At 41.5% G+C, this 27991-nt stretch overlaps 1 protein-coding gene across 2 annotated transcripts in view; it reads right to left on the bottom strand.

The window, feature by feature from the left end:
- Nucleotides 1-27598, bottom strand: part of LOC118317235 (glucosidase 2 subunit beta) — a 108668-nt gene extending 81070 nt beyond the window's left edge. The window contains exons 1-8 of one of the 2 annotated variants that reach the window (XM_035645770.2): nucleotides 27387-27598; nucleotides 26848-26964; nucleotides 25699-25794; nucleotides 23151-23208; nucleotides 22077-22194; nucleotides 16910-17039; nucleotides 10684-10750; nucleotides 6388-6466 (exon numbers count right to left, since the gene is read on the bottom strand). In XM_035645770.2, the coding sequence (XP_035501663.1) occupies nucleotides 6388-6466; nucleotides 10684-10750; nucleotides 16910-17039; nucleotides 22077-22194; nucleotides 23151-23208; nucleotides 25699-25794; nucleotides 26848-26964; nucleotides 27387-27468 (747 nt within the window). In that variant the 5' untranslated portion in view covers nucleotides 27469-27598. The remainder of the gene's footprint in view (nucleotides 1-6387; nucleotides 6467-10683; nucleotides 10751-16909; nucleotides 17040-22076; nucleotides 22195-23150; nucleotides 23209-25698; nucleotides 25795-26847; nucleotides 26965-27386) is intronic. The other variant, XM_035645775.2, reaches the window with a different exon arrangement.
- Nucleotides 27599-27991: the final 393 nt, after the last annotated feature.

Genomic DNA, 27991 nt, shown 5'->3' on the forward strand with positions numbered 1-27991 from the left:
TAGTGGTGGAGGCAGACGTTCCTACCCTGTGCTGAAATGGATCCACTGCAAATAATCCAGTCTTACAGTTACATGCTTATTTACTAATGGTAATGTGGTGTCATCACAGCCACGGTAAATGAATTATCACCAAAACAAGACAACAGTCTTTCCCCAACCAACCAGCTACCTGTACTGGCCCCTGCTGTTAGCGTGAAACTAGCCACAATGTGTTCAATTATTGCAATTAATATTGATCGACTTAATGAAAAATTTAAAAAAATAAAATTGTTTCCTCTGTTGCGTTTCTGACAAAGAAACAGCTCAACAAGCATTTGCTGCAGTATTAAAGCCAATTTGTTGTTACCACAATTAACCACAGGGGTCGCCAAATGAACTGAAACTGAAATCTTAATGATTCCTTTTCTTTTATTATTGTGACATACTTTAACTATATCACCCAACCCAACTACACTGTAGAAAGACATGCATTTACCCAAAACGAGCAGATTATCTACTTTCTGTCATTAGCATAACTAAAGAATACGCACACTAAAATGTTCTGGAGATATTTAGAGACTGCTCCCACTGCTAAAACACGCTTTCTGTTCTCGTGAAACAGTGTAAGATCACTGATCAATGCATCCACCGGGGGAAGCGCTGGCATAGATTGTCCTGTTGCACAGTGTGTACCCTGTTCTCAGGAGCTGCAGTTACACGGGTGCAGCATCAATAGTGTTTGTCAAGTGGTTAAAACTTATGAGAAAGCAAACGGTTGCCTTAAGCCTGCTTTAAGGCTTTTTTGTCGGTACAGCTTGTAAGACTGAATTTTCAGCCATGAAGTCAAAGCGATACAAACACGGCTGCATGATTCAACTTTATAAAGTCTGACACTATTTTTTTTTATAAACATCGCATTTTTTGAAAATTCCCATTATCATTCAAATTTGTTGTACATAAAAGCAAAGAAAAAAGTGAAAAAAGGATACCGTATATAAACAGACAGAAGGATCGATATGACACCTCTTGATATACGACACCTCTGTCAGGACTTGTTGTAGCAGCACAAAACAATGCCTCTTCCCTCTCTTGCCTTTGACCTCCCACTGGTTCCATTACCTGTACCACCTGCGCGACCTCGAGCGCATCCAATCTCGGCGGTTACATAACAAAAGATGAGTGCGGAGAAGATTAGAGGTGCAGAAGAAGAGGAAGGGCAAGGCAAGAGATTGAGGAGCGTCAGGTGTGCAGCCAGAGACAAATAAAAAAGTCTTTCACAGTTACCACCAAAATCCTTCTTCGTACTCTCTCCTCCCTTCACTGTCCTCCTGTCTCAAAAGAACATGACACATTTAATTTTTTTTTTTTTTGGTCAGTATTCTGTACTTCGGCTCTACAAACTGCATATCACTCCACCTCTGGTTTCAGCCTGTCATTTCGCATTATATGACTTGAAAACACTCCAGCTGGGAAGCAAAATCATGACGCCTGTGATGGGAGGTGATGATGAACAGTACAGGGGCGGTGGGGCGCACTGACAACCCCCTTTTACCATCAGCCCCGCTATCCTCATGTACCCAGCAGGCTCTTAACACTATAATCTTGTTGGAATATATAGCTGCCAGTGTTCGCTACCACGACTCTGCTCGCCTGCACATACATTGGCTCATTCAAACATTAGTAAGGGATGTGTAAGCTGTGCGTGGTGTACCTTAACTACTGTATAATCCACAAGCAAACACAGCGTGGAATGTGCAAGCCTGTGCAAAAGCTATAAAGAAGAAGCATCATGGCCTACATCCGTGCAGCCAGTTAAATAAGACCGGAATCCTAAGTACAGTTAAGGTCTGCAGATTTTAAACTTCTAGGTTACTCTCGGTGACGCAAGAGCACACGTTGCTCCAAAAAAAAAGACGTTTCAGAAAGTCAAATAAAAAAAATACAAAAAAATGTTCTTATAGCCACATGCAGAAATGTCTCCTCGGAACACACACATTAAATCCTTGAATCACGGCACGCTTACAAATCCTGCCAACAAATGCATGAAAAAAGAAAATTCTTGGCAGGAGATGGGAATCGTTCATTTCCGAAGAGGGATCTCTCTCCCTCTCTCTTTTTGAGAGAGCGAGGCAGGAAAACAGCACCAGAGGCCCTGCCCATGACAAAACAAAGAGATTAAATGACCTGTGAATGTGACTTTCCTCTCCCCCAGTAGCTCGTATTCAACTTAGAGGCCTGCTGCCCCCTTCTGGAGGCTGGCAAGTAGAAAGCCACGAGACTGTACACAGCACAACAGATTAAAAGCTTACAAACTGATTCGATACGCATCACCCGCGGCTCTCGTCCCCACTATCTTGCACTTTCATTCAACATCTTATTATGAGATGGAGAAAAACACACAACCTGAAATCCACCCTTGTGACAAAATGCAAATATGTCAGGCCCCCTCTGAAGTGAGATTTCACTGTTGGCAAGGGCCAAATGTCAACGAGCTCAAACAGATGGTGTGAAGAGCCGGGCCGCGTTGCCGACCTTGGCTGGCGGTGACGCGGGGTGGGAGGGCAGCAACGGGCGCCGTGTGTTTGCTTTCTGTGTACGGATGTTCTGTGGATGTTGTGAACATCAAGGGAGCTCGGTGTAAAGGTAGAGAGGGGAAGTCGGTCCCGCTCACTTTTTAGGCTCAGAAAGGAGATCAGCCAACCAAGGATTTCAAAGTTCTGACACTTTTCAAACCTACTGGATTATCTGAAAATAATACTTGCCACACAGCAAAAAAAAAAACAAGACATCAACATAATCTATTTCAATGCAAAAAGGAATATTTTGTGACAGCAGCTATGAATTTCACTGGATTCAAAAGAAACAAATACAACTTCAGTTCACTTTGCCATCAAACTATGGAAAATGTTCACAGAATTACGTGCAGACATTCTTGGCCGTTCGAATATGACAAACGCAGTAGGAGATTGTCAAAGTCGGACACCTTCACGACAGCAGGAACATTTCTGAAACATTCGGTGGCGTCCGGATAGAGCAGTAGGAGGCTTTGATAAACGCCGCTGCGGAAAGCAGGTTTTTTATGCATGCAATCGCTCGCTGTGAGTTTTTCCTGCTGTGTTCTTACATGGGCTAACTCGGACATTGTCTGGAAACGTTACTAGACGGCTGGCAGGAAAGGTTTTCCAGACAATGTCCGGATCAAAATCTGCAGACATTTGCGTTCTCAAAAACAGCCCCTCTGTGAAAAATTTCAGGAGAATGTCCGGACTTTAGTACATGTATGAAAGCAGCTATACTACTTGGCATCCAGTCACTAGTCTCAGGAAATCCTGTGAACACCGGTAGACTCCTATATCATGCTAAAGAGTTCATTATAATGAGATCTTTAAGGCTCTGTTTTTCCCTTTGTCCATGCACCACTACCTCCCAACTGCACTACAGTAGCTACGCCGTCTTCATTTCTGCCTTGTTACCAACTAATGTCAGCTCTTCTACCATGTACAGGAACCCCAGGGGTATAGCCAATATTATTCAACTGTGAAACAAGCGAGATCTTCATACCCACTAGCAAGCTGTTATTGGGAATTCCCAACCTTTCATGCACCTACAGCAATGTTGCTCATCAGCACACTTATTAAAAAGTGAAATTTCCCCCCAACTTTGCAGTCCTCTTATCGATACCAAGAGGCGCATGAACAGCCAACGTTCAAGCATCCCTTGGTGCGGATAACAGGAGATAAGGTACACTTCTTTTCTTTTTTTTTTATAAGGGGGTTTCACGCATTCTCTTGTTGAAAATAAAGGGAAGGAAAAAACATATTCTCTGCTCTGTCTGTTTTCATTTCTGGTACACTGAGTAAGGGGCTTTGAAGGGAGGCGGGTGGATAGTAAATGGATAAGTGAAATTCACCTCCGCACAAATGCCTATTTCTTGAGAAAAGGCAATTTCCTGCGGCTCTGTTCGTGGCTACAGTCTGTGCGCGGTCACACACTGGTGCTTCGGAGGATGTATTGTCCTATGGTTAATGCCGAGAGGGAGGACAGACCGCTCGTTGCAAGATGCTGATTTGGTGCAAATGTTGCGGTTTGGGTATGGAAATTTATTGAGGACTCTGCCAAGTGTAACATACTGAAAAAAAACGATGATTATCTTCTAAACACGAGTGAACTTGACACTACATTAACAGTGGTTTCTACAGGAATGGAGGGCTATAACGTAATGATAGAATACTGAGGGAGCGCCACTTCACAATATCCATTTTCCCTCCCGAGTGGAGTGCCTCCTCTGATCATCAAATTGTTCTCCTGAAAATCCTCTCTGTTCTTGAATTTTCTGGGCCGCTGAAGTGGAAACTGAATTTTCGGTGGCGGCCAAAGCTTCTTAAGAGAAAGGGAAAAGAAGGGGGAAACTAATAAAAAGGTGGGAAAATTACACAAATTGAATAATCATGCCTATATATATATATCTATATATATATATATATATATATATATATATACATATATATATACTTGTAAGCAGGACAGAAGTAATCAAGGTCTTCAGGTATTACAAATAAGCACAGTAGAGTTAAGAATTCTCTTCCACTTTCTGTCCACCAGAGAAAACAGCACAAGGACCCAGTGTTTTGTTATTGTCCAACCAACTGTGGCACAGTATCGATCATCAAACTCAAAAGGATTTTCACGTTTTTTGGGGGTGTGCACGGGTTATACGGGAGTGGCACTGCAGTGGTAAAGTTGCCAAAAAAATACACTTTAGCATGATGGAAACACAAAGGAGGCGACGACAAAAAGGGAATTTAGACTTTGACAAAGCAGAATCACTAAATCCCTCCCGATACACAGACTTAACTTCGTCTATGGTTACAAACTGTTGCTGCCCTCGGAACTTGATTAAAGTGCTACACACGCAGCCTGCTTGTCACATCTAATGAAACTTGCCGGTTACCCACCGTCTTTGGCACCCTGTTTAATTTGCCCAGCTTGATCACCGCTTGTTGTGGTTGCAGTTAAGTACATATTTTCATATTCATGAATATTCATATTGATTCATCCTCTTCAGATGCAGTTGAATTCATTAGGAATGCCTCCCCGTTTGAAACAACAAATGAGCACCGATTTTTTTTTTCATCCCCTTCATGTTGGTCACGGCTTCGTTGATGCACAAGTTTTTTTTTTTGGTTTTTTTGTTGAGTTTGTTTTGTACAAAAACCACAACCTTGAAACTATTTCTCAAGTGGGACATTTTACAGTTCAAATTAGTAAGTCTTCTCAAAATACACACTATTTCCCCTAAAAAAGTGGAGGTCTGACTTACAGTAGGTGAACTACCAGCTGTTTTTTTTCCCCATCTTTTTTTGTGTGAGAGAATATGATTGCTCATACCAATTCCCAGAAAAAAGGGAACAGGAGGAGGGGGATTCAGGAACAGGAAAATTAATAAGCTCTAGCCATTTTGTTTACGGCCAGAGATTTGATATCTGCTGCCTGGTAAGAGGGAGGCTCAACAAGTTTAAAGGGAAACCGAGAGCAACATTCTCCCACAATGCAGCTTGAGGGAAAAAATATTTGAAAAATCGCTGTATGGGAACTGCTCGCCCTGCTCCGAATTCAATTGAATATGGAAGGGACCCTGTTGTGTGAGTGGAGAAAACAGCAAAACCAGGGAAACAGATGTAATAAAATCAGCAATGTTAGGTACTTTATTAGATGAAAAAAGCTTTTAGTATTAACATTATGAGTAGTATATGCAAGTATATGGCAGATGCATAAATCATGGTGGTGACGTGCAATAAGCAGCTTGCTTGATTTTTGAGTTACACCTAAATCCGCCGTCGTGATGCCACACGTGTGCATAAAATGTGTGTTGATCCGCCATTTGAGTAACATCCACTTCAAACTACAACGCCCAGATGTTTTGGGGGGAAATTAAGTAAAAAAATAAAACCATATAATATTTGTGACCTGTTTTTTTTTTTAAGACTTATGTCTTTTGAAAGAATAAGGGAGTATGGAGACACAGCAAATCAGAAAGGATCAAGACATGCACTAACCCAACTGACATTGTTGGTTTCAGTCTTTTAATGGGAATAATTGAGAGCAAGAAAAATACATATATAAAAATAGCTGCCTTACCTTAAGGGAAACACATTGCAGCAGAAGCCATTTTATTTTGTCACAACCTCGATATAAAGCACTTCACTGTGAGAGCAGCGCACTGCATTTAACTGATCTATTTGTGGCATTAGAGAGGGGTGGTGTTAATTCAGGCCACAGTCTTTTCTATAATCTACAAAAGAACATCGGTACTGAAATGCATCACCATTTTACCAGGAGTCCTCAAAACCAGTGTCATGATACCCGTCAGCATTGTAGAATAAAGAGTATGAATAAAAGAAAACTTACCACTGCTTCATCCTCTGAGAGAGACCGCTCCTCATCATGGATGAGGGCCACTTTATCCTGGAGTTCATCCACTGTTATACTGTTGTATTTTAAAAGAAAAGGGGGGAAAACGGAGTCAGTTGACAATAGTGAGAGTTTAAATCCGTTTGCACAAGCCTGTCCAAGGCAGGAATGTTGAGCATTTATTGTCGTTCTGTATAAAAGTTACGATCATGAAATTGACAGCGTTATTCAATAAACAATAAACATTGTTGTTTCTCCTTTAAGCCAACAGCTGAGGTAGTCACATATCCAGATCGATGTCTGTGTATAGTGACAGAATGTAGACGCTCTGAATCCTAATTCACCGCCATGCCATCAAACATCACACACATTATGTGGGCTTTGTTTTGTATGGTGTAAAGCATGACGGAGGGTCTTAACAGCAAAATAGTGGAATCTGCGTTTAAAAGTGGCCTTTATAATATTTTGTGCAGCGCAAAAAAAAGAGTCTGATTCAGGTTTGATTTTCTGTGCTCCTCCATTAAAATTATTTTCACATGATGATTCATGATTCCATCATGATGCAAAGTCGCACACATTGAGGCCTTCACAAGGTACGTCTGCCGGAGCACCTTAAGGCTCACAAGACATTTCAACCTTACTTGCTACAGGGTCACTGAAGTGTTTTGAATTAGAAAAACCCTGAAGATAATGTCATAAATATTGCCCTTTTGATTTGTAAATGAATGATCTTCTGGCTTCACAAAACATTTGATTTTGTCAAGTTTGGAGTAATCAGACATTTCAGATTTTCCTGTGATCCTGTGCAAACTAACTTCACTGGTGTAACACATTAGGGTAAATTTAATATTTTCATTTTTTGGATTAGCTCATTTTTTAGATTTGGTTTATTCAGAATTGCATTGATTCAGGGTCGCCATCATTTTAGCCAATCTCACTTTCGAGTGCTCCACATCACAGCCCTGCGCACGGCACAGTCAAAAATCACACACGCCGCCTCTTATCCCGCAACACTTAGACCTTTTCTTCTGCCATTCTTCCCTGCTGGCGTCTTTCTTCCTAAAGGTTCCACCTAAACTAACACTACTGAGCTGAGATAATGACTGCATGGCCGAGATCAATCCCGGGAGTCCATCAAAAACGGAAGTGCAGGCAAACATACAAAGCAAATAGCTTGTTCCACTACAGAGGATCAATGCTTGGGGGTAAGTGCTGGGGAGAAAAAACAATGTCTCTTTCTCCATTGTGGGTTGGCACAGAAGAAGCAGCTCTGAAAAACTCGTACGAAGAAAAGCTCTGGCCCCAATTACAAAGGGCATTTATACACATATAGACCAGGGCATCATGAGAACAGGGGCTTAGCAATGCACACCTAGAGTGGGTTTCACTGAGAGAGACAGTGATAAACAGTAGGGAGCTCACTCTCACATACACTGATAAATCTGGACGGAGGGGATAAAAAGCACAACCTGTTCATGGGCCTTAGGGAGGCTCCATCATGGTTCATTTCCTGAAGCAGTTGGTAGACTCTATTTATAGGCCAGCATACTGGTACCAGTTAATCCTGCACTGGGCTGCCAACTGCCTGCCAGCTGGAACAGTGGGCCGCACTCGTGTGTGTGGTTCTCGGGGAGGTTCAGGGTGAAATAACGGTGAGGAAGTCCAGAAGCTACCTTAATGACTCCTCCATAGTGCAAACTGATGTAGGAAGAGACTTTCACTTCAAGCGGCAACCAACCGCGACTTCACCCACTGGTTTGTGAACGTTTTGAAGCCTGAGTTGAGCGTTTTGGTCGGAGTCATCTTGTGTTTTCGAAAACCCAAAAGTAGCCATATTTGGAGGAGCAGGGGGTGGGCCTGACTGAGTGCTCGTCCTCTGAACGTCCACCTACACCTGCGACCAATTGGAAGGTACTAGTTGTCAATCATGCTGTATCCACGCCCCAATGCTTACAAAAATCACACACGCCGCCCCAATGCATACGGTGCTTTATCTATATCTTTATCAATCATAGAAATTGAGGCGATAAACTCGTCTTGGAAATGGTTACATTACGGCGTTTCAGGCACTTCCACATTGGCTTCACTTTGCAGTCCCGGTGACTACGTCCAGTTGTGTATACAGTCTATGCATGTAATCCACCTATCACAGCAACAGCATTTCTACATTTAATTTTTTGTTTTATCTAAATAGAACCAATGTTGCCCATCAGCAGCATGTTGGCTTTTGATTGCGTCTTGTGTATTTCAGATTTCCTGAAAAATAACTTTTTTCTTTTTCTTTTTCATGAAGTGATTATTGGTGGCTAAATGGACACAAATGAGAGTCGTTCACAGTGTACTGTAAATGAGAGAACAATTATCTGTGAATCTGCATTAAGAGATAATTAGCAATTCCAATCGAGTGGATTAACAACGGGGTAGTGTTTTGCTAAGAGTCGTTAGGGACAAAGCCTCAAGTCTTTTTTGTACAAGATAAAGAGTCTGCAATGTGCATACTAATCCAGTACAAAGTCAGCAAATCGCCCGGCAATGCGCGAGCAGCAGGTATGCCGGTGACTTTCGACTTTGCATTTATCATAACGGCGGCTAAATCAGGCTTGACACCTGGGCGTGTGAGCTGCAGAGTCTTACAGGAAAAAATGGTGATGTAGCATACATAGACAAAGCATCCACATCCTGCTTTATTCAAGAGGGCATCAATACATGTCCTGCCTCAAGATAGCCTGCTCACCGAATCCCATTGACTGACGGACTGAAACAATGGCTGTATAGAAATAAGCGGAACTTGCAGATATTTCAGCTTAGTAATGTGTTTGTTTAAGCGCAGAGAGACACCGTCTGGGATGGAGGAGCTAGGGAGAATGGATGGAGGCAGAGCTGGGCAGGGAAGGGGAAGGGATTGGTGGGGGGCAGAAGGGCTGAATAATGGTACACATCCAGACGCAGGAATGCATAAGTGGGCACATAGCGCTCCCCGGAAATATCGCTGCACAAGCACTTCGTCGTCCATGCAGCCATATGTTTTATAGCGCTTTCAGTTTACTATGCCCAGCCCCGCTTCCTTTCCAGGAGAATACGCCCAGTTAGCTTAAGCAGAATTGATTTTTTTTCCCAGGCGTGGCATGGGGAAGGTGAGGAATGTGCGGGTGGGGATAGCAGAGGAGAAAAAGTATGAAGGGGGACAGGCTCATTGGATATCATGTGCTCAGTTTTTGTTTTTTTTTGCAAGTCACCAGATAATTTACACATCTGCCTCGGAAGCAAAATAGATGCCGTTCCTGCTTGAAAGGTGGCAGAGGTTAAACAATGTTTATGACAGCAAGTTATTCAGATGGATGGCTGAGGGGAAGCTGGGAAGTTGGGTTCAGCGGGGGAGCGCCAAAGGGGGTCTGTTTGGGATGTGAAGATTAAACAACGCAAATAAGGCAATGAATTACTTTTTGATTATGTTTTATATGTTTGCTGAGGAACAAATGGATGTAGGAGTTTCTGGGAAAGAGATGTGTGCACTCAACTCAGACTGATGAGACTTCACTGCATCAGAAGTTAAGGTGGAACTAATGGATGTAGTATATATACATATTGATTCATGAAACACCCATGATTTATAATATAGCATGAGCAGATAGAATAAATGCGAAAGCAAAAATGTGATTCTAACCCAGTGCTATGGACCTTCTGTATATCCCTCTTCTTTTGTGGTGTTTTGTTTCACTTTGCTGCATTAGCAGAAATAACAGAAGTAAAGTAGTAGAAGTAAAGTAATAGAATAATAGAAATAATGTCAGTCATATTGTCATCAAATGTTTGCCAAGTGAACAAGCGACCAGTAGGTAACGAAGGTGGTTCAGTTGGTGAACCCCAGTGTTCAGGAGATCATATGGTACAAAATCTTTGACCTTAATGCTCTCCACACTCCAAAGTCATTATGCACATTGTTCAACACTGCACAGACAGAGGAGAAAAACCAAAACTGGACCGAATATAATAATTCCACTTTAAGAAATCTTCATTACAATCTAAATATCGTGACAGAAGTATTTACACCCTGGCAAGAGAGAAAAAATATCAGTGCTGGCCTTCAGATCCCCACCATCTAGAAACCTTTGCTAGCACTGGTTTTATTTAAATCTATTTTTTTCATTACCATTTTAAGACTGACATATCAGACACGCATGGCCTTTGGAGGAGTGTTACAGTTTCATTAAAAGTCATTAGCATAGGGCAAATCATGAACATGAAAACCAGGGCCTGAGGGTTTTCAATATAATAATCAGCATATTTTTTTACCTGCCGTCTTTATTGCTGTCCAGTGACTGGAACATGCTGGATACTGTGTTGTTCTGAAGTCTGAGACCTAGAGAAAAAAAATCACAAGTGGTGTTAATGCAAAAATAACCAAAAATTTAAAGAGAAGAAAAACATACATTCTAGCAGTTCATATTATAAGCACAATGAACCTCCATAACAAAGAGGTAATATTTTGAATTAGAAAATTATGTAGGGTGTTCACTTTAATCAGCACAATAAACACTAAACTCCAACTCAGAGGCAGAGTGTACAAGAAAAGCTGTAGTTGGATTTTAAACATGGTGAGTGTGTGTGTGTGTGTGTGTGTGTGTGTGTGTGTGGGGGGGGTCTTGGGCAATCAGGCAATGAGTCAGTCACGCTGTGCAAGAACATTTGGTTTCCCTGTAGGAAAAAAAAAAGCATGTCAGAGTCCAGAATGCAATCAGGAGGCTTTGTGCTGTAGCGGCTGGTATGACAGCGATTTCCCTCTTCTCCATTCATATTCACAGGCAGATGAAAAGGAGACGCACAAACTTCCTCAACCCCCTTTCCAGCGAGCATGTGACCCCAACCAATTCATTTTGCGAATTGCATTCATCGGAGTGGGAGGGAGAGGAAGTTCTCTTATGTTCCGACGCTAGGCGTCTCCCACATCATCAGCAGAACGGGGAACATAAAAAAGGGGCAAACTGATTGGCCCCAAAGTCTGGGGAAAAGCACTTTACATAATGCTAATTGCACATCCGCCGCAATTACCTTTCCGTACTAATTACAGAAAAAGCTAATTGTGAAATTAGCATTTTTTCCCCCAGTGTACAGTAGAGAGCCTGTGTTGAGTGTGTGCTGTACTGGTGTAAAAAAAAATAAAAAAATTAAAATCCCAACCCCAGTTCATGAAATCAGCCTCGTCAAAATTATCCTTAAAATCAATATTTATTAAGTCATGCTGTTTTTCGACTTATGCTTAAGAAGATGCAAGATTATAGACCACATCTATTCACGCACGACACGACGAAGAGCAGCAAATGTCTGGAGAAGATAGAATCTCGCCCGTGTTGTTGACTCTACCGAGAGGGTAGAGAACAAGGTTTGCTAATATTCTCCTGCAATACACACAACATCTGTCATATTAGTGGCCTATTCTTTTGTTTGAACGACAGTCTATTCCCAACCTAATGCTTGACATTCTCAACCCATCCTCTAGTCGCTGTCTCGCAAGAAATGAGTGCACAGAGGAGGAAGAGAAATGGTCTCATCCCTCCCTCCCTTCCTCGACTGCAGAGCTGTGGCTATGAAAAACAACCATAAGGAGGATAGATGGAGAAGGGTGGAGCGGAGGGCAGAGAGAGAAAAAGATGGAGTGGGGGTGGGGTGTGTGTGAAGAGGAAGAGTGGGGAAGAAAATAAGTGAGGAGAGAGTGGGAGGGTGAAGAAGGAGAGAGAGGAGAGGTTCAAGACATTGGCTCTTTAGGCCGATGGCACATATAGGGGGCTATGTTTACTAATGGACACCATCACTCATCCACCCATGTTGCCCTGGCGATAGGCGCAGCACACTCGTAAAATAAAGACCGGCACAAAGAGAACAGAGAAAATGGAACATATCAGCGGAGACTGCAGGTCTTTGCTTAGGCTGCAGACCGTGTTATCCACATAAAAAACTTTCTTTGTTGTCGTGCGCTCTGCACTCCAAGGCTAACAAAACACACATTTGGCTTTCTTAGTTTTCATATACACACGGTAGGCAATATTTCCAGGCAGAAAATTACTTCTGTGAGGAAAAAAAGAAAAGAAAGCAAGATGTCTTGAGATGGAAATGGATCACGTGCAGCAGGTGTTGCATCAGGCTTTTACTTTACACTGCAAACTAACAAAAAGATAGAATCCGTAAATAAATGTTTTGACACAAATGGTTCTCATCATAAATTCATCAGGGTTGTGATTACGGCGACTGAGCCAAAAGCCTTATTCTCACCCCTCGTCTCCAAGGCCCCCTACTTCTGATTTTTCCATTTCATTTCACTTTTTAACAACCCAGAGCTGATGTGACCGAATTAATGTGCCAAGAAAAACCAAGGCTCCAGAGTCAACGACCAAACATCAAGCTTTGCATTGCAAGAAGCAACAAAAAAAATCCACCTTTTCCTTCCAACGGTGTTTGCAGTTGCTTCCTGGATATACTGTATAGAAAACTCTGGGTGGTGTAAGGGTTAAGGCACAAACTGAAATGTCTGCAGTTCCACTGTGCCCAGGAAAGTTTATTGACCTTTGACTTTCATCCATTTTCTAATCAAGATACAGAAAATAAAAATTAAAGGTTATGTCAGATGGATTGCCTGTTTCAAGGCATCGCAAGAAAATGCACACTTTGTACTGAGAGAAATAGAAAGCAACGTCTGCGTGTTCCCACTTAAATTTGAATCAAAAAATAGACATTTTGATGGTCCCCTGATGATTATTGTCTAAACATTGGGAGAAATATATCAAGGCTGCAGCAACGTGAAATGTTTGGCACTGGATGAATTTCATCCACATTATCCTCAGGGGAATTTTTTTACTGAAATACCCTGAGGTGGTCTGGACGACTAATATTGTGTTTCTTCACTGCATATTACACTTTCTTTTTCTCTTTTTTATTAAAAGGTTTCATTTCAGTTTTGACCTGTACATGTTTAACAGAACTCTCTAGGCTCTTCTGGAAGATAATCACATAACTCTACATAATGTGGTTAAAAACCCTAATCATCTCACTAAGGTATAAGGTATGGCAGGGAGACCTTTGTTTTTCTCTGAGAATTCACTTTAAGCGCAATTTAAGTGTGTTAATTGTCCAACATACTGGTTTTATGCATTGTTATTAATGGATAAATAAAAGGAGGGTGGTTGTATTGTTTGAAAAAATATGGTACATTCAGATTTTATTGTAAATTGTGAATGCAGAAAACAGAGCACCAGTGATTCAAGTCAAGAAAGAAATATTCACCTATACCCCTAAAAATTCACTGGTTCCACCTGAGGATTAAGGGCTTATTGTTTTGTCATATATGATAGTAATGTAAATATATTTGGATTTTAGACGTCACTTTATGGTATCAGAAATTTATGGTATCCAAAATAAAAATTAGTGTTATTCAGCACAATAGATTTATGTCAATACTGGATGTAATTAGATGTCAAATTACAAAATTCTCAAAGCTGAATTGACAGACCATGAATTAATCCCACATTTGACACAACTGTATGATGAAATGAATTGACATATCCCACGCTCTGCTCTTACAAATTTGTTGCATTCAACAGCTAAGAATCATGTAAACTATTTATGCAGCCTTATCCTTGACAACAAACTAAGCTCGTTTGACATGCTCAGACATCCGGCTTTCTCCTTAATGTGTGCGATGGGCTGGCTATAACGGCGCTCGTGCACATGAGCAGCGGGGAGGTGGTTCGCAAGATGGTCCAGTTGAGGAATCAGGTCAACCGCTGGATTAGCGACGAATTTGCGGAAATCCCCTCAAACTGTGGGTGAACTCTCGAGACTGCATACCTTTGCATATCGGGGCGTACCGTGAGAGAGGGTGGCAGACGTAAAAATGTAGTAGGACTCCATGTGAGGGGATCGTATCAAATAAACATCGTTAGAAAAGGAAGAAACCTTTATGTGAACCCAAAGCATTTCAAGGACGGCATGGGGGGGACGGGTTTCAAAAACAAGGCGCACATGATCGCTGTCTTTTTCTGAGTAGCCGGGAACATCAAACTCTTTGTTATTCAATGAGGATTTACGCCAGATTTCCCAGCATGCTTAGTAAAATGAAGATGAACACTGAGTCCACAACTTGGCTAATAGAAGGACAGCTCCATCCTGCAAGTCCGACAATATATTCTTGACAGTGGCACACAAACAAACACACACATTGCCCCGTGGGAAACTAATTTTCTTTGAGCGTACAAATAAACTGGCCCATTAGAACTTCTCAATAACTGTGCGTGAAGCCCTGGAGACGCGTTTGAGCGACAGCCGCAGTAAAGCCAGAGACTGTTAAGTCTTACTTTGCAGGCTCAGTGGCTTGTTCTCCTGGCCTTTTAATTCCTATTTTGACAAAGACTATTGACAGGTCATAAAGGGAAAGGCATGACGGTCATGAAATTTAAAAAAAAATAAAAAAAGAACCTGTTCCTTTGTTGTGATGCTCCCTATATTTAATTGAAGCAGCACAACACTGGTCCTCATGGGACTTGTGCGGTTAAAGTGCCTTCTAAGGAAACTTGTTTTATAGCTTCGTCGTTTACAGGGTTCAGCCTAAAACACATCCACATGTATTAGTCAGGGGTGAAAATGGTCTCAGGGAAGCTGAGGCCTCTTAATTGTTGAGTTAACAGGTCGTGATTACAAAATGATGTGATGTTGAAGAGTTATGACAACATCGACGCTATTCATTTGGATGATTATTTGTGAGTTTTGAGGAGCATGGTGGAGATTCACAGATGAAAATGAGACCGATTTAAGGAATACATCTTACTGCATGAAATGTAAAGCGATGATATGCTAGAAACTACATCATTTACAGTGACGGTGTAAGTGTTTCCAAAGTAAATTGTGCTACATTCCGTCTTCTGGAAAAGTATTAACAAAAAAAAAGAAAAAGCTCAGGCTCAAACATTATGGTTGGAAAATGGCTTGCTTCATTACTTCCCCCATACAATCTCTGAGTTCATTTCTTTTAACTCCAGGAAGATCACACCGGAATGTGCATGAAGTTTATGACGAATACATCTTTTAATATGTTCAATATTGTGTATTTTGTTTATTGTGCCTCACTACAGTCATGCCTCTCAAAAAGGCAAAACAATACATCCTACCCAATATTTAAGACATTGAAAGATGCATTCGTTATAAAATTCTCCGACAGGTCCTGTCAAGCTTATTACTTCAAACAACGACAGCAGTTATACCGTTTGCAGATTAATGGTGCTCATTCACTAAATTAAATTTTTTTAATTAACACGTAATGTCACGGGCTGCAGGCTGAAAGCAAAAGGGCGGGATGAGTAGCCTTAAGTCTCAGAAACTTATGTTCAACTTCAACACACAGAGGCAGCCACACACACACACACACAGTGTCATTAAAAGTGCGTAGTAAAAGTCTAGATGGATAGCCAACATGGTCAAGACATGCCAACGTGACCACGGGAATGAAAATTGATGGTTGTTACGCCCTGAAGATGAGCAGTAATGGAAGTAAAGGATGACAGGCTCAGGAACACGGGGGGCCGGCCACGTCCAACAAAGGTCAGCTCGCACAGTGGGAGGCATGATGGATGCACGCTCAGAGGAACCACTAAAGTCAAATGACCTTTATTCCAATCCAAACTTTTACTTGAGGGGCAGTTTGACGCGAGATAATTGCCAACATTTCATGACAACAGAGACGGACGCAACAAAACCCAACAGCGAAATATTAAAAAGCGAGACAACTGCCATCCCTCTAAATAAATGTGCAGTTGACATATTGAAAAGCAAATTGTCAGTTTAGGCAAAAAAAGAAATAAACTCCCCTCGGATAGTGCGTGCTTTCTCATTTGCGTTGTGCTTTTTAGATTATCATAAATGGGAATACAATAAGAAAAAAAAACTTGGAGCTCATTTAACTCCACCAAACTGCATCATCCCTCCCTACCCAACACACATGTAATGACTCTAAATCCTTAAAGTCGTCAGTGCTAAGAAATGATTGAGTCCATTTCCCATCCGGCCCCACAACTTTCTGTACATTCACACGCGCGAGTCTGAACGTTCCTTAAATGCAGAGCCAGCTTGTGCTCGGAGCGATAAGGGAATTTTACTGTGAGTCATAAGCAACTTCTTTCTGATGGTTTGCGGAACGTGGGGGGGGTGAGCAGAGCTGCAGGGAAAGCAATATACTGTTGCTCAGCACTCCTATACTCACTCCTCCATTTATTTCAATGGCACAGGCATCTGTGTTTAACCCTCCAGCTGTTTCTCAGGGTCTAACATTTGCCATCCCGAGCATCTGGCCGGAGGTCCTGAGGTCAATTTACTTTTGTTCAATGCAAGGCTGAGCCTAAATGAAATGGAAGCAGCCCTGTGGTGGCCGCGACAACAACCTGATGTCCACAAACTGAAGCAATTCTGTGCACTTGGCAAATTGCATAGAATGGACTCAAAACAAACGGGGGCGGGTTAAAGGCGGCGTGACACTTACCACCGTCGCCCGCTTCCAGCGCCTTCAACGTTTGCTCTTTGCGTCGGTCGGCCTCGTGTTTCCTCCTCCTGTGATCCTCTAGTTTGATCTGTAGGTCCTCCGCTACCTGCTGGAGCTCCCTGAGCTGGGCCTGAGCAGAGACAACACAGAGACGAACCACATCTACAATCAGCATCTCAGGTCTAGCACAGTCATTATTACTGACACGCTTTTCTAGTTTACAGTCGGTCTGCAAGTGGTACGATCATACTTCTTGCCTCATATTTTTCCTGTTAGTATCCGTCATTTGTGGAAGTTATCTAAACAGAAAACACAATTTTAAATTCTGATTCGGGGCCACTTTAAGAGATCTGAAAAATGAACAAAGCAATTACCATCTAGAAACTCTGGATGAATTATTTTTCTTTGACAAATCTTATGATGTAAATATTGGATTGCTTTACGTAAACTGCAGCCATAATCCAGTGCATATTAACACACAAAAGACACCAACCAAATACCATATACTGTACAGGGACATGTAGTTTGCATATCAGCTGGCCATGTGTCACATCTTTGTTGGTTATTGGTTTGGAGTCAGGAGTCTGGCAAATCAGGTACATTTGGTTTATTATTATTGTCTTAATTTTTGGAGGAATACAGGTTTGAAATATACATATTCAAAATATATATATATATTTAAATATTGCCTCATTAAGGCCCAAGTGCGAGCCAGACAACTGTCTGATTATCGGAAAGTTGAGGCTGCTCGTTCCATCAGTATAAAGATTACATTATTATCTAAACAAAATAGTTCCAAAATATATATTTTCAGCTGAAATAAAAGAAAGTGCCATCAAACACTGTTTTACTTTAGATTTAATTCCATCCACTCTGCTCCCCAACAGACATGCGGCTGGACATAGTTGGATTTTCACACTTTGCAAGATGTCTTTAATAACACCTATGTCTGGACTAATGCCAAGTGAGATCCTCTCTCTCTCCACAACTGCACAAACACTGTTCGGAGAGATTATGACTAATTTTCTTCCATTTCCGTGCAGTTATAAATGCTCTGAACAGAGTCTGTTTAATTTTATACCTATCAAAATGTGATAAAAAGTTTGACCATCGCATTATCAAGTCACACTGTTCTGTAGAAACGTGCCGGTATCCTTTTCTCACTGTGACATTCTTTTTTAAATCCAACAGTGAAAGAGTGGGACACTCATTTACTGCAGTTTTGAAAATGTGCCCCTCCAAGATACTAGCATCTTTGAGTTTGTCAACAATATCGTCAAAACTACCAAAAATTTGGTTTTCATGATTTCAGAAAAGTCCCCCACAACGCGCACGTGTGTTGACAAAAACCTGAACAACAGCACTCGGGTCTGCACAATGCTCCATTTAAAATCACTTGCACCAGGATGTGTTGTTGTCACACCAGAAAATGACAGCTTTTGACAATCAGGCATAACCTATCATCACTCTCTGTAATGGACCAATTAATATGAAAAGAGCCGCGGCTCCTTGTTTGTGCTTTTCCAATCTCTCCTCCGAGACTCTCATAATGCAGTGATGGATTCTGCTCGGTTCGGACAGGGATGACTACCTTTCTAGGCCATGCTGCTTGCTGAGCCACCTCCGGTTTGCTTCAGTGATTTATGGGCTCCATTTTGAGGGTACAATAGCATATTTACTTGTGAATAACACCCATGAAATAGAAAATGTTCCTGAGTGGTGTTAAATTACTAAATGCATGCACTGGGAATGAATGTATATACAGTATACACACATTTGTGTTTCCATAGACTCAAATTTTTCAGAAAAGTGCAATTGAAAAATCTGAGCTGCATAGAAACAAAATCCAGTTTCGTCATGAATTCATCTTAAAAACAAGCAGTACTCCAAATAAGGTGAATAAAAATGCGGGGTTTTGTTGTAACAGATTTATGTGTGCTGATTTAGTACACTGCTTTTGAGATGTCTCCCTGCTGTGATAATTCTTGGAAAGCTGAAGTACAGTTTGGACGAATCAGCACTTTAATGTTTGTTTGAGTTTGATCTGAAATCTAAACAAAGTAAGGTTTAGAAAACACTTAACTAAAGTAGCACAACATTTTTTTTAAAGGGGACTGAGGACTAGCAAATGCTGCGCACCCTCTCTCCCACTTTAAAATGTACACTTAGAGTGAGCCGATCAAAAGAAAGATAATCACAAACCTCCACAAAGAGGATTTTATTGAATACCAATTTGTATGCAGTAAAGAGCAGCATTCCCATTTCTGCCGGTTCCAGTAAACGCAATGAGGACATGATACACTCGGCATCCGTTGTGTTAAAGGCTTCCAATTTGATTAAAAAGTTTAGTGTGGCGTTTCTTTAACAGCAGATTCTTCTTTAACCCCTTGAACCGTGGAAAGGGTTCACTTTAGAGTCTTTGTGGAAGGTTTCCAAGGCGAGGGCGCCCGAGGTAACCCTGCCATATCGACAGAGACACACCGAGAGGAGAGGATCACAATGTGCAGCGGGGCTCGGAGCGCTGGGTGACAATTCAGCCTCGATCTGCCAATCAGCCGCCAAAGAAAAGAACATGGGGGGGCCGAGAACAGGAGAGTGCAGGGTACATACTCGGAGACCATCAGCTGGCAAATCAGACATGAGTGAGTGACTGTGTTTGACACAAAGTGGACTTATTTGAAATAACTAATATCTTTGTGACTGTGTCACACATATTTTTAAAACAAGCATGACTTTTTATTTTGTCTGGACAAACTGATAAAGTTTACTAGCTGCCAATGAGTTCTTTTAAAATTGACAATATACCATTCTTATTGTTCTCCAATTTCAATTACCAATGTTATACCAAAGGAAAATCAACTTGCAAATTGCAGTTTGTGAGCCAGCCCTGACCGTCTACCGGTGGTGGGAGGGCAACTTGTATTTCCTAAAGCACAATAACGCATAAAGTAATGAGACCACTGAACCAGTAAATATAACTTACAAACATCTGAAGAGACCCTCGGCTGCCAAATTTACCAATTTAATTTGTGGCGAACTCCGGGGCTCCGGTTTCTAATTTGGCCTAGTGCTTGTTGAGCTGAATGTGCAAATGGAGAGCAGAGGGAAAAACTGAAATAGTTTTCTACTCGTCTTAAAGCCTTGTAAAGGAACACATTGATCCAAAATGGGCTTGAGCGCTCAGGTGCCTTTTACCACCAACCATTTACCTCTTACAAGTGGGCATCTTTAAGAATATCGTTAACACAAAATCGAATGCAAAGTTGATGGCAGGAGATGAACATGACGACTGATTACAGATGACAGTACAAACAAGGATTGCTCGGATAGGAGCCGAAATACATTTTGAAGAATACAATCATATTATACTGATATGTTTGTTATGCAAAAATGGGAGCAAATTGCATGAATTAATTTAACTAAAACAAAGCGATAGCATCGGGCTAATGGCTGCAAAAATGCTTCTTGACAGTTGTTCAGAGCTAGAAACCACTAATCTTATCACGTTGACAGGGCAAAACACTCGCTGCACAGCGGGCTAAGGTTGGTGCGGGGAAAACTGCTCAGCAGATGCCTGTAGCAGCAGGTGCCATAAACATGTTTGGTCACAACAATATCATAGAGCACAAGCTGCTCATTTAGACCAGGAAAATTCTCGGAGCGCGAACGCAAGTGAAGGCAAATTAACCCACGACGTCCCCATCAATCAAACGCGTTAGCTAGCAGGCCAGGTAAACGGCGCTGCAGCTTCTGAGTGGCAGCGCAAAGGCCAGGGTGGAAAAAAGTTAATTAAATCTATTGGAGGATAAATGAAACCGTATCTATGCAAAACAGCGACAATGAAGAAGAGCGCTGGTGTATTTTTATGAAAACATTAAAAGGGCAGTCTTCCATAATTTGAACACAATAAAAGGTTCAATCTCAGGACAATGGTATTTTAGTTTTAGCTACAATTAGTTTGTAACACACTGCATATCACTTTGTACCACAGTTCACCAAGTCGACTGCAATGGCCTCCGACTCCAGTCCAGCATTAATTATGCATGCAGTCAAAAGGTTACTATCCTATAGGCAAATATATTACAGACACAGCGTTTTCAGTCATTCTAGCAGCGACGCCATCTCTGTGGATTCTGTGAAAGTTACTGCAGACATTACTGTCCGAGACAATACATCAAAATGACGTCGGTGACCCCCTGACTTTTTCCCCCAGCACCACCGTGACCCATGTCCTTAATGTTTTTTTTAGTCATGGTTAAACCTGTTGAGCGTCTTTAAAAGCACCTTACATGGCTTTTACAAAAAAAACAAAAGTTGTGAAATCGAGTACAGTCACAAAGAGTTGAGGGACACGGACGAATGTGATTTGATCGTCTACGGCCGATACGGGGTCAGTTGTCAATAATATATTACCGATACAGTTAACATAGGATGACATATGATTCAGTAGCTCCAAATTAGCCATTATGTAAAAAACTAAATTTAACGATGAAATAAGTGAGCATACAACAGACCAAATTACACATTAAATTACATGGAATATGCCCTAGGTAACACTTCAAGGGAGGACTTTTTTATGAAAACGCAAATTATAAAACACTCAAATTAAAAGTACACAGTGCAACGTAAGTAATCCTCCGGTGCCACTGCACTTTGTTTTCATGTTTGTGTATAGTATGTGCATAACTCTGTATCTTTCTATACTCCTGTCTATTCTTTTGTCTACCTATTTTTTTTTTTTTACTGCTGTAACAAGTGCATTTCCTCGCTGTGGAATCAATAATAATAGATATTTTATCTCAAGTAGATATCACTGTATTGTCACAAAGCAGATGTATATATTTTGTGGCAGACACTTTTTTCAGAATCCTTGCTTTTTTTGTACTCCATCTTTCTTTCCATCAATTTTAGTTTGTCTCTCCAGATCAAAATATTAAGTTGATATCTATATGGTGATTTAGATGTATAGAGTATATAGAGAGATTAAATGAAGCTAGTATACATTTTGTAAAGATTAACATACTCAACACTCAAAGAAATACATGCAAAAAGTTATGAGGATTCTCAAAGCAGGAACAGGATAAAGCTTCAGGGATTAACTTCCTCTGTTACTGCTTACTACTACATGCTAAATGGTAGTAGTTACTTCAAGAGAAATACCATGTACCTGCTTCTCCCTCCAGAGCAGCACTCCCTCCTCAATCAGCTGCTGCTTGAGTTGCAAACCCTCGTCCAAGGTCCTCATCTGGCCCTCCACATAGGCTCGCTCTCTCTGCCCCAGATTCCTGGAAGAGAGCGAGAGAGAGAGAAGAGATGCACAGCCCCATCATTACTGAGAAAACATCGGGCCACCCCTGCTACAGCCATTGAGATGGCGCAATCCTATTTTTAAGGGCCCACAATACGGCAGGAATCCAAATGGGAAAATAGAAAAGTAAATAAGACGGGGGGCCGACGCGCTGTGGCTGAACTAAATTGTTTTTGAAGTCTAGCAAACACAATAAGAGTGTGGACCTTGTGAAAAGATAACGAGATCTACTCTGCTTATATATGGGGGGGGGTTCGGGCAGATGGCAATAATAGGAGGACCGTCAACAAAAGAAGTGGGTTTGTGTGTTTGACGTTACGTTTACACAGGGGCCAGCATTTCAGTATCACAGTATGGTCAATCTTTGTGGTGCAGCTCAGAGAAGATGATAAATATGACCCGGCAGGAGTCTAAGTCCTGAGAAATATATTTTTATTCACAGCCCACGATCTGTGTTAGAGTATGATTTAAATCCTAAAAACTAAATTTTCTGCATGAAAATCACCGTGGATCCTCTGGAGGGGATTATTGAGGGTGAGATTTACAGTGGGAAAAAGTCTTTATCATGGATGAACTCCTCAAAACAATATTGTGATGCATTTACTGTACATTAAAAGAGACGGTTTGTGATCCACATCAGGTTTTTAGCCATAGTGACACTATGCCCCCTGGTGGCACAGTGAACGAAACATGTGCACAGCAAGTGCACAGTATCGCACTGGTGATATGATGAATAGTCTCATGTTGGAAGTGAAATTACATAAAAGAAAATCCACATTTTAATCAAATTGCTTAAAAATATTTCTAAAACCGAGTGGATTGGTTGACGGTGACTGTTTATTTCTGTAGCAATGCATCGGCCTCTAATGGCATAATGAGTGAAAATATGCAGGGGTTATTCCACAAATATTGGATCTCGGTTTTTTAACTGACCAGCAAGTGTTCTGGCAGCGAGCGTGGCTGTTGTATTCATCGGAAGCGTCGCAGCAATCTGAAGAGAGAACAGAAGAGAATTCAACACATCAACAGGGGGGGTTAGCCGTGCGTCTTTAATACCGGCAGAAACAGCGTGGCTGGTCTTGTTTTCGCCTTGTGTGATCGTGTGCGTCTCGTCATGTAGAAATGTGGTAATGGCGACACCTACTGGCAGGAACTACCACAGTGCTTTTGGTTTTGAGAGCCTTGGCAGTCGCTGCGATCGCATCACAACCGTGCAAGGACACGGACTGCACGCCCTGCAAACTTTCACGAAATTTTACAGGTGAGAAGCGGAGATCAAAATGAAGGCTGAGTTCGAAGACGGGTGTGGTCCGCGGGTGCAGGTGTCGCGGCAGGTGTGACCCTATCCCTATAGTCTCTTGCTGTAAAATTATGTGTTAAAGCAATTATTTTAATCAAAATGAAATTATAGTTGCAGCCCTAATAAAAAAAGAGCAAAATTACCACAGCACCAAGAGCCAATACTAATCAACAACACTCATTAAATGGTCTGTGTTTCAAGCCCACACTAATTTCCTTATACTTATAAAACCGGCAAGTCTTTATTCTCTTTAGCGCAGATAATGACGATCTAGCCAGCCACTTTTCATCCTCAAAGGCAGAGATTTGATCTTGGTTTCTGCATGATATCTCTCTCTGGTTCAGAGAGGAGTCTCTTGAGATCAGTCATTTATAACATCAGCTTGCATGGTATTTTGTCAAGTGCTCAGATCTGGCTTCATCTCCAGTGTTTTAACCCGAGAGAGTGGGCACAGTGTGAGAATTCTCAATTATCCAGAACCCCATCGGTGACCAGAGGAAAAAGAACATTACAGCCCGGGGAGAAAAAAAAGCCGGTGAAAACCTCTCAACAACCAGTCGCCGAGGAAAAGCGACGACACTTTGGCTATTAAGTGGCTCCATTCAGGGCAGGGAAGGTATAAGAAGACAAGTGGGAGTAGACTAAAGGAGGGCGGGAAAGGAAAAAGGGGCTTTGAGAAACAATTCTATCATGTTCTTTCATTCCTGAACTTTTTTTTTCTTTACCCGCAATGGTTGCATGCTGTCCAAAGTTGCTGAGGACACTGGTGACAGAGAGGCAATGCAATTATTGATTTTATCCAATGTGGCGAGCTACTCCGGAAAGAAAGTGGAGGAGAAAAGAGCTGAAAAAGCACCCTGATTACACCCAGATTGCGGCAGATTTTTCAATAAATAAAGAGGAATAGAAGGGGATGTTTTTCAAGGAAAGTGGCTTTGTACACCCCTGTACAGTATATGTTATACCCTTTTAGAGATTAGCGTGTATCTGCAGGTTGTTGTTTTTTTTTAAATGATCAAAAACCAACCAATAAAATGTGATTAGCTCATTCCCCATTGCCAGATCTGTTACAAACATGTTAGTAAATCCTAGAGAGCAGCACGGAGGACAGTGACCATTTTTACATCTTTTGCTTCAGTCTTTTCGAGCTGAACACCAATTGAACGATGGTCTATGCTGCTTGAAAAAGAGACGGATAAAATGTTCTGGTTGTTCTGCAACGGCTGGACGGACCAGCTGTCAATCATGCTGTATCCAAGTTCCAATGTATACGGTGCGTATCGTCTATTTTACTCTACATGAGACAAAATTTACAAATTTAACATTTCGCTTAATTGAAGAAGAATTTAAACTATAGCAATTGAGACCATAAACTCCTCAGTAAAATATTTACTGATGTAATAAATCAAGTGAGAAGTAGTCATTTTCTCAGACTTCTTTTTGAGTCGTCCTCTGCTGGTGATTTCAGAGAATACAGGTTTCAGGTGCTTCCACATTGGGTTCATTATCTGGACCCCGGGAAGATGTCCATTGTCTTCATTGCCTCTATGATATGCATCATGACATTACATCGGTAAAGGGTAATCCACCTGGGTGTCATGTTTCTGTCACTACCAACTGGAGCCGATAAATACCTGTAACTAATAAGAGTAATTTGGCACAGGAATGAATGTCTCTTGTACCTTTCCTAAATTGAAGACATAATACAGATGTTCGAGGGCGCTATTGTGTTTTTTGTTCAGAGGGAAATAAGCTATACAGAGCCATTTTCTGTTTGCGGTGTCCACTTCATCTGTTTGTTTGTACTACAAAAAGAAATAACAATGTGTCCACCATTGTCCGCTTCATGAGGAATATGAATTCCTGCCCACGTTTGCACACAACACACAAAATGGGAAAACTGTAAACTCTTGACCAAATAAACTGAGGACAACTATTTCAGAATATGATTGCCAAGATATTAGGAGCATACTTAGCATCATACCTATCCGCCAGTTATTTTTGAACATATTAGACAGCCATTCATGTTTCCCAAGAATAAATCTGTTCCATCACTACAGCACTGCACGGCCCTTGCTGTCCTTGAAAAGTGCTGCAGCATAAAACACTGTCAATCCGTTGCCTCACTTCACATGGTTTTGCCAACAGGCAGATGATATAATAATACATAAAAAGCCTTACCGCAGATGCCATCGTTGACCCGCGATGATGGGATGTAGTGCGGGCGGAAACCCAGATTGGTGCAATAGAATCGTCCACGAGGACAGGCTGACGTTCCTACATGGGGCCAGTAGCACACGTCACCATTGTAAAGTAGAGTAACTTCGAGAAAAAATGTATCATTTTTTTCCTTTTTTGTTTTTCAGTAGTGGCAGTAGTCTAAAGCTGTTGTGCAAAATGGAGTGAGTGAATACAGGTTTACTTTGAATAGGCCACTGTTTAATCAGTACTAATGTGCTACACTCAAATGTGATCGGAAACGATCATAGGAATTGGACACACTTCAAAAACATATCAAAGTGAGCTCTGGGGAATTTTCACCTTCTGTCCCTGTTTCCGCTGCAATGAACTGTGGCTGCATCTGTTGTCAATATTTCTGGTCAACCCTTATAGAATCTTACTGTGGCCAAATTTCTTATTTCCAACGGACTAAAGGATGACACAATCTCATGTTAATTGTCTTTGTCGCCTTTAATCCGAGACAAACAGGGGAAGTTAAAAAATTTCATCATGCGGGTTTGAGCAGAGCTCTATAGCAGTACAGGACGAGGTAACGGGGACGCGGGCTGGCCATGTGCTTTGGTCGCAAAGTACATAAACCCAAAAATTCATCACATAAACATTTGCATTTTAAAAAAGAACATGCACAACACTGCAGCAGAGAATATATATATATATACATATATATATATACATAAATACATATACATAAATACATATACATATATGTATATATATCCTAAATTGATTCAACCCTATTGGCACAAAAGCATCTGCTGCCAAGTTTGGACCTCAGCGTATTGCTTATTTGAAAGTCATTGTAAACGAGCGTGTGATTATTAAACAGACGAATGAAGCTCATTATTCATCTCCGGAACACAACTTCATGTCTGCTATGTTGTCTGTTCGCCAAAGACTGTTCACACATACATGACCATTCACTTAAGATTCTTCTTGAACAGAAAGCACAGGATATATATGTATTTTGCACAACCTTAAATGCCACTTTCCCCCCCAACAGAAACGGTATGAGCAGAACTTGTCAACTGTGCAATGCCTGCAGTGAGGGACACGCCGCGTTTTCAACATTTGGCAAGGCGAAAGTTTTACCTGGTTCGTCAGAGCCATCCTCACAGTCGCAGTAGTCGTCGTTCACCTGCTCAAAGGGGATGATTTTTGAGCCATCGATGCACAGAAAGGACTTCCTCTCCCTGTAGAACCGTTTGTCTGATACAGATGATGGGGGGGGGGGGGGGAGAAATGATGGTGACGTTGAAAACAATCAAAGAAGTGGACTGAGAACAATAGGTTTAATGTCAAACATGTATAAAAAAAGCTCAGAGTCGGAGGTGTTGGGGTCTGTGCTTGTATATTACTGGAAGTAGCTTTGTAAAAAAAAAAAAAAAGTGCTCAGTTTGGCATCATCGCTTGCCACAATGAACAAACTTTATATTCCGTGTAAAAACGTAAAAAGGTATCGGCAGTGACTTCATGAGCACTTGCTGTGTTATCTGCGTCGAAGCTGGGGAGCTGTTACAGTCTCGACACGGTGTGTGTGTGTGTGTGTGTGTGTGTGTGCAGCTTTATTCGAAATGTTTGAGGAGGACCGGTTAGCTTTAAGCTAGGCGCTAAAGGGCAGCGGAACTTACAGGACGAAGATATCCCTCTTATTTTCCGCGAGTCAACGCAAACGAACCAAGACACAGCTGCGATAAAAAGGTGGAAACGCATGTCCGAGGGACAGAATTGCCCCTGCCTCGTTAGACAAAAAGAGAAACCCCGCTCAAACGTTTTTCAAACTCGTGACATGCTACCGTGGACATTTAAACGAGCCCGTCCGTCACTTCCTGAAACAAGCAGTCACGTTGCGTTACAGAGGAGCTCTGTTGGCTGCTTATGTGATCCCGGCAACCAATCACAAGTGAGCAGTGCTTTCGAGGCCAAAAGAAGAAAAAAAGAAAAAGGAAATGCACTTGTTAACACTTTCAAGACTTTAATGGCGTTTGTTTATGTTCTGTATTAAATAATGAATACCCTTATCGTTTTCTAGTTTATGAATCAAGTTTATGAAGTCGGAAAATAAGAGTCTTGATAAGAAACGGCTCATTCGCGCGTGAGTCGTCTGAATAAAAGAGAATGTACAATAATTTCCCGAGCAACCAGTGAATGCAACATTGACTTTTCACATATTAACAACATTGTGACATCATGTGGTTCCCCCCAAAAAATGGACCTTCCCAGTTTGGGATAAATA

Source organism: Scophthalmus maximus, chromosome 12 (genome assembly GCF_022379125.1).
Source record: "Scophthalmus maximus strain ysfricsl-2021 chromosome 12, ASM2237912v1, whole genome shotgun sequence".
Classification (NCBI taxonomy): Eukaryota; Metazoa; Chordata; class Actinopteri; order Pleuronectiformes; family Scophthalmidae; genus Scophthalmus; species Scophthalmus maximus.